Here is a 7,737-nt window from a genome sequence, read left to right as displayed (position 1 = left end):
TCTTCAGTAATATCTTACTTGCATGTGATATTAGTGATATTGTTCTATAATTTCTACATTCTGTGGGATCACCTTTCTTTGGAATGGGCACAAATTTAAGAAAGGAAATAATAATAAATACTATTTTGTAAAAAACAATAATGACTATTTTAATTCTGTGATTTGGTAACTTATAAAAAAAATCTATTCACAAATAGCCATTTTGGCTGGTCAATTCCAGTGCCTCCCCAAACTCTTAAAGTTTAATTTCAGAAGGTAAGAGTTAATGTTTTATTGTATTGTGAGTAAATTCTTTATGTCTTTTATGTAGGTTTTGCTTGTAATAGACAAGAGGACAGAACAGACATTCATTTTAAAAGTAAGTAGAATTTGTATATTTAATAAATGTAAACACTTATTTTTAAAATTAGGCTTCTGAAAGAAACTATATTATTTTTTACCCTGGGTGTTTTGCATGTTCTCTTATGTTTGTGGTGATCTGTATTTATTTATTTTTTGTGTGTTCTTCTATCGTAGTTGGTAAATACTCTCATCACACATATTTAAAGAGTTTTATGTTATGGAGGTACTAATTTGGATAACTTGAAAATCATTGCTATTTAAGTGTGTAGTTAAGTACATCTGAAATACATTTGTATAATTTGTGAAGACCACACACAATTTCACCTTTGATTATGATTGCAGTTCTTAAGAACTGAAATTCTGCTTTAAAGTCTTTGTTACAGGCATTTGGCAAAGTGTTATCTACATCCTTGGCCCTGTTTTTGATCTAGGCTCAATTCTGATTCTAATTATAACTGAATTTCTAACTAAATGAATGAGAGAAAAACCTTCAATTTTCTAATTTCAAAATTGTATTTGAATTGGATTATGGCAGTACATATTCTAAAAATATCCTAATTTAAGCATTTCCATTGCATCCAGAAGGTTGATTGATTAATTTTATATTTCTTTTTCTAGTACTTTTCCTTTGGCTTATCAAGATGGTAGTAGGTCACATTGACACTTAACTGAAACAGAGTTCTTTTTATAAATACACCTTATCACTGATGTTTCCACAGTCTTTCAAACCTAGATTTGACAACTGAAAATACACATACTTTGTTCTTTTGGAGAAAACTTAATAATCTCTGTACTTTTTGGAAATAGAAAATTTTAATTGCCTGTTTAATCTGGGCATATCTTTTGTGTCTCAGGAATTTGAATTGATCTCACAATGTCTACTGCTTTAAAGGTATACATAAATAAAATAAAACTTAAGAAAAGGTCATAGAGAAATAACTGTGTGTCATCCTGATGACTTAGTTTGAGAGCATCTCTAATAAAAACACTGACCCACGTAATTGATTTTAATGGCAGCTTTGTGGCATCTTCTGTTCTCTGGATTCACGCCAGATGCCATCAGCAGAGCCTCTAGGGACTGGGGGGCATAGTGCAGCAGATGAGTGGTTTCTCTGAAGCCCAGAGTAACTCGGATAGATTAGTTTGGTTGATAAACACAGAGCACAGCAGGCTCCAAAGGCAACTGAGGGTACAACTGACCTTTTTGTTCTCTGTCAGGGTCTAAGGAAAAGCAGTGAATACAGCAGGAACAGAAAGACCATCATCCCCCGCTGTGTGCCCAACATGGTGTGTCTGCACAAGTACATCATCTCTGAGGAGTCAGTATTTCTTGTGTTGCAGCATGTGGAAGGTTGGTTTGTAGTTTAAATTGTTTATGAAGTGAAGAATGTCACTTACTTAGCTTTTCAGTTTATAATGTCCTTTACTCTGTAATTTCATGTACAGATAAAAATGTATGAAATGCATGTAAGAAGCTGTTTTCTTATTCCTCTCCTCTACCTCCCTACTTTGAGTTGTGAGGGAAAATGAAGACCCAGATTAGCAGCAGATTTTATTTGAACTATAATAATATTTCTTATTTATATTTAACTACTTCCTTTCTCTGAAAACTGACATAATGAGAGCTAGGTTTTATTTTAGGGATTTTATTTTGTTCTCTTGGTCTCTGGTAAAAAGATACATTAATGTTAGAAGACTGAAATAAAAAGCATCCCCAGAAGAATTAATTAATTAGCTCCTTTTTCAGAAGGCAAGGGTGTTTGCTTAACATTTGACTTTACCTAGTTATTCTGATCTGGGTTTTGACTAATGCAGCCAGTGGCATCAAATATGGTTACAAAGAAAAGCATAGTGCTGTGCCTTCAAACTATTTATAAAATTTCAGTTTTTAGTAGACAGAACAGGTGGCCAACAAAATACTAAGTTTTGATTTGTTTTTGCCTTTTAATAGGTATTTTAAATAAGTCATCTTTTATTTATGCTGAGTACAGCATAGAAGTATAAATTCACTTAATAAATATTGGCTTTTGGCTTTTAAGACATTGTTAAAGTAGTAAAAAATTATTTTTGTATTTCACAAAGATAGTATCATTATTTTATATTATTACCAAGAATAAAGAACTGTTGTGCTTTACCAATAGGCATAACATTTGAATTGAATGCATTTTCCCAGGGAAAGGAGTCACTGCTTTTTGGAATGAGGTCTCTTATGAGAACTAATGCAAGATTTTTGATGGGGGCAATAAACTATTAATATTGTTTATTATGAAGTGCAGCACAAGATAACTACAGATGGAGGGAAGACCTCCATATGCAGTATTTAATAGGAAATTCAGAAGGGGCTCCATGGTCTCTCAGGTATTAAGAGAGTTAATTGCGTGTGTGAATTGGATAACTAATTCACCTTTGTTCAGACATTATAGACAGCTTTTATCTGAGGATACCAGTGCATTACAGACATTATTGAATTAGAGGTCATGTCATCTGATAGCGAAATACAGCCACCTCTGGTGTGGAACAAAATAACTTGCGTAGTAATAATCCATAATAATTTAGAACAAGGTCAGTAGGATGAATGTAATTATAGTCAATATTCTATTACCCAGTGTGGATTATTCATATTGGAGATTATCTGTGGTACATTTTCAATCCCTCACCCCTGCTACTTACAGCTTTATCTTCTTCATCTTCTCCCTTTTCTTTCTCTAGATCATACTTCAGTTTTTTGCCTGCCAATCTGTACTCTCCTTACACCCCCAAAGCTGATATATTTCAACTGATTTTACTTTAATACTATGGTAATTTTATATAATCTGTTTTAAGGCCATACACGCATGGCTTTCAAATTTTCCACTGTTTCAGATTATCTTTGCTAAGTCTCTTTCCCTTTGCTGTTGACTTTGAACAGTCACACTCATTCTGCTTATTCACCTAAAAGAGGGCCCCTAGTACACAGTATGGGCTCAATAGCTTCTAAGTCAATTCAGAGTGCCTATTTGTATTATAATTTAATTTTTTTGTATTTTAAAACTAAACAATATACATCTAAAACAAATGGTCAAAAGAGATTTAAACCTCCATCTCAGGTTTAAATAATCCAGGACCAATTATATGGTCATGTGACAGTTCAAAGTTACTCTTTCCCTGAGTATGACTGTTTAAAGCTTATGTTCTTCTGTGGAGAGGCAAACAAAAACCAAAAAGCAAAAGAATCTTGGGTAAGAATAGGAAATATATTTATCTTTAACATGTTGTTGTTGTTATGTGCTATCGAGTCGACCCGACTCATAGTGACCCCTCCTTGGGTTTCTGAGGCAGTATCACTACGGAAGTAGATTGCCCAACTTTCCTTCCAAGGAGTGGCTGGTGGGTTTGAACCGCCAGCCTTCTGGTTAGCAGTCAAGTGCCTTAGGTACTATGCTACCAGAGCTCCTATCTTTAACATAGGGAAATATAATAGAGAATGCCTGGGGAGCTACTTTAGATTATATTGTCAGGGAAGCCCTTTCTGAGGTGACGTTTAAGCAGTCTTGAATGACAAAAAGGAAACAACCATTTTATGCATAACATTCCGAGAAGACTGGTGAGTACTAGAGATCTAAGGCAAAAACAAACTTGGAATGTTAAATGAACAAGGAAGGAGACCATTTAGTTGGAATGTGTAGTAGGTAAGGGCAACAGTGCTATATGAGGCTATTGGAGAATCAGGTAGGAGGGGCCTTGTTTGGAAGGGTAAGAATTTTGGCTTTTATTCAAGTGTACTGTGAAACCATTGGGTGTCTTAAGTCGGTGATGGAATCTGATTTACATTTTAAAAAGGTCATTCTGGCCATTGTATGGAGAATGGATTGTAAGAATAGTAGCAGTGAGAAGACTCTTGTCTTGGCGAGAGATAATGATGGCCTTCTAGGGGTGCTAATCCTGTTGCCCTCAAGTCAATTCCAACTCACGATGACCTTACTGTATGTCAGAATAGATCTGTGCTCCATAGTGTATCTAATAGCTGATTTTTCCAGAGGTAGATAACCAAGTCTTTCCTCTGAGGCAGCTCTGGATGGATTCAAACCTCCAACTTTTCAGTGAGCAGGTGTGCACATTAATGATTTGCACTGCCCAGGGACTCTTTTCGTGGATGTGGTTTGAGAGTAGAGTTAATGGAACCTATGATGGATTTGAAGGAGTCCAGGTGGCACAGTAGTTAAGCACTCAATTGCAGACCTAAAAGTTGGCAGTTTGAACCAACCAGCTGCTCTGTGGGAGCATGCTGCGTTGATCTGTTTCTGTAAAGATTACAGCCTTGGAAACCCCGTGGGGCAGTTCTACTTTGCCCTGTAGGGTCTCTGTGAGTTATAATAGACATGATGGCAATGTGTTTGGTTTTGGTTTAGATGATGGATTTGAAGTTAGGGAGAGAAGAATCTAAAGTAACTTCTAGGTCAGTGTGGCTGGAGCAGAATGGGAAGAGTAGCAGGAGATGAGCTGAGAGAAGTGGACAAGCAGGCAGGCAGATCCTGGATGGTCTTCTAGGCCATTTCAAGAATTTGATTTTTGTTCTAAATGAAATGGGAAGTCATTGAGGGATATTGACACAAGACGGAAAAGATAGGGATCACTGTAACTGCTTTGTGGACAGGAAAATAATAAGAGTCAAAAGTAAAAGTAGAGAGACCAGTTTGGAGTTTGTTGTAGCAATTCATTTGAAAGATGATGTTGGCTTGGACAAGAGTCTCCTGGTGGAACTAGTAAGTAATGGGTATTAGATTCTGAATGTATTTTAAATATAGAATTTACATGATTCTACTATGCATAACAGGATAAGGTGTTTGGTCCAAGCAACTAAAAGAATGGAGTTTCCATTTACTAAGATGGGGAAAGCTATGGGAACAGTAGTACATTTAGGAGGATTTGAGATGCTTATTAAATCCAGGTGGTGTTGAGTAGGCAATTTGGTTTAAAATGTTTATTGTTCCTAACAATAAATCACATAATTTAAATTGATTTGAGGAAGAAAAGTGGGAATATAAAGTGTATTCAGTCAAGATCATGTGTCATATTTTAAACTTTAAGTTTAAAGTGCTTGGTTCACTGAAGGTACTCTGTATACAATTGTTGACTGCTGAGTCACAGAAAAAATAAAAGACAGGTTAAAAGAAAGAGGTGAGAAAAGCCTCTGAGTATGACACACCCAGTAGAAGAAATGGGGAAGAATTTATCCTCAAGTTATTTAGGGGCCCAAGGGGTAAAGTGATTCTATTTTTTAACTAGCTTTTTTTTAAAAAATTATAAAATTAACATATAAAAAATACTTTAGTTGAATGTATAAATAGTTTGCATTTATTTATAAATATGTAAATAATTTGAATCTATTTGTACATTTTGTTTTGTAAATTCAAAGGATTATGTTGTTGTTAGATGCTGCTGAGTCAGCTCCTACATATACACTGTATACAACAGAACAAAACGCTGGATGGTCCTGTGCCAGCCTCACAATCCTTGCTATGCCTTAGCCCATCATTGCAGCCACTGTGTCACTTCATCTTGTTGAGGGCCTTCCCCTTTCTCGCTGACCCTCCACCTTACCAAACATGATATCCTTCTCTAGGAAATGGTCCCTTCTGCCAACATGACCAAAGTAGGTGAGACCAAAGTAGGCCACTCTCACTTTCAAAGCACATTCTGGCCACACGTTTTCCAGGACAGATTTGTTTGATCTTCTGGCAGTCCATGGTATTTTCAGTATTCTTTGTCAGCACCACAATTCAAAGGCATCAACTTTTTCTATCTTCCTTATTCATTGTCCAGTGTTCACATGTGTATGAGGCAACAGAAAATAGCATGGCATGTGTCAGGTGCACCTCAGTCTTCAGTGTGACATCTTTGCTTCATAACACTTTAAAGAGGTCTTTTGCAGTAGACTTGCCCAGTGAAATATGATGTCTGATTTCTTGACTGCTGCTTCCATGGGTGTTTATTGTAGATCCAAGTAAAATGAAATCCTTGACAACTTCAGTCTTTTCTCCATTCATTGTAATGTTGCTCATTGATTGAGTTGTGAGGATTTTCATTTTCTTTGTGTTGAGATGTCATCCACACTGAAGACTGTAGTCTTTGATCTTCATCGGCAAGTGCTTCAAGTCTTCTTCACTTCCAGTAAGCAAGGTTGTGTCATCTGCATATTGCCGGTTGTTAATGAGTCTTCCTCCAATTGTGATGCTGCATTCTTTTTCATATAGTCCAGCTTCTTGGATTATTTGCTTTGCATACAGATTGAATAAGTGTGTTAGACTGGGTTCTCTAGAGAAACAAAAACCAGCAAAGCTTATATATAGGGAAGCTCTGGTAGCATAGTGCCTAAGGCACTTGACTGCTAACCAGGAGGCTGGCTACTCCTTGGAAGGAAAATGGGGCAATCTACTTCCGTAGTGATACTGCCTCAGAAACCCAAGGAGGGGTTGCTATGAGGAGTCGGGTTTGACTCAACGGCACATAACAACAACAACAACAACATATATATACATATATACATACATACATTCATATATACACACACACACACACACACACACAGAAATTTATCTTAGGAAAATGGCTTACAAATGTATGGAAGCCGGCAAGTCGAAAGTCCCCGGAGCGAATGTCAAGCTGGAGGCCTTTCCCCACAGGGGGCCGAGAAGCTCAAGGCTGGCAGGCAGTACACTGGCTGTTGACTCCAACGAATGACGGATCCAAGATCTCCAGGCCGAACGGTGGACTGCTCACTCACGAACGGTTGCAGGCAGCACAACAGAATCCTGATCCACAGAAGAATGTCCCTCTTTCCAGGATGTCCCTGGATATCCTGGAAGCAGGCCACACCCCTAGAGAAACTCCCCTTGGGCAGATTGGCCACTCAGAACACAGTCATCCGATCCCATCATGGGAACAACCACACAGATCTGGGGTCCAGCCAAGTTAACACACAGCTCCAACTATCACAGTCCACCCCTTGTCAACTTGGCAGTTGTACACATCTTCTTAACCATATATAATCTCTTAACAAGGACAATTACAGAGTCATATTTGTGCCTAACATGATATACTAACACACATACAACCAAAATGCATTAACCTTACTTACATTTCACAGTTCATAACAGAAGGAAACAAAAATATTTGATGCACATATACAATGAGGAAATATAACAATCACAGTCCTCATTTCTGCAGCTGGTCATGTGGTCATAGCTGAGATTCAGAACTACCTTCTTCTACCACCCATTCTGTATTTCCCTTGCCCTCAGCAAGCACCTCAGCTGGTCATGGTTCTTTGCCTGGTGGGGTGACCCAAACCTTCATTCCTGAAGGGTCTGGGCCGTTAGCAGTCATATCAGAATTGGGTTGCTGTAATTTTCCATT

At 37.4% G+C, this 7,737-nt stretch overlaps 1 protein-coding gene across 1 annotated transcript in view; it reads left to right on the top strand.

Moving 5' to 3' along the window:
- Nucleotides 1–7,737, top strand: part of RPS6KC1 (ribosomal protein S6 kinase C1) — a 315,271-nt gene that overhangs the window by 266,950 nt on the left and 40,584 nt on the right. Inside the window, exons 9-10 of the mRNA XM_007952634.2 lie at nt 311–358; nt 1,561–1,693. Coding sequence (XP_007950825.1) covers nt 311–358; nt 1,561–1,693 — 181 coding nt within the window. The remainder of the gene's footprint in view (nt 1–310; nt 359–1,560; nt 1,694–7,737) is intronic.

This window comes from Orycteropus afer, unplaced genomic scaffold (genome assembly GCF_000298275.1).
Source record: "Orycteropus afer afer isolate SDZICR_OR568_19922 unplaced genomic scaffold, OryAfe1.0 scaffold00013, whole genome shotgun sequence".
Classification (NCBI taxonomy): domain Eukaryota; kingdom Metazoa; phylum Chordata; class Mammalia; order Tubulidentata; family Orycteropodidae; genus Orycteropus; species Orycteropus afer.
Note: the sequence above shows the minus strand (reverse complement) of the source record. Positions and strands in the feature narration are given on the sequence as shown.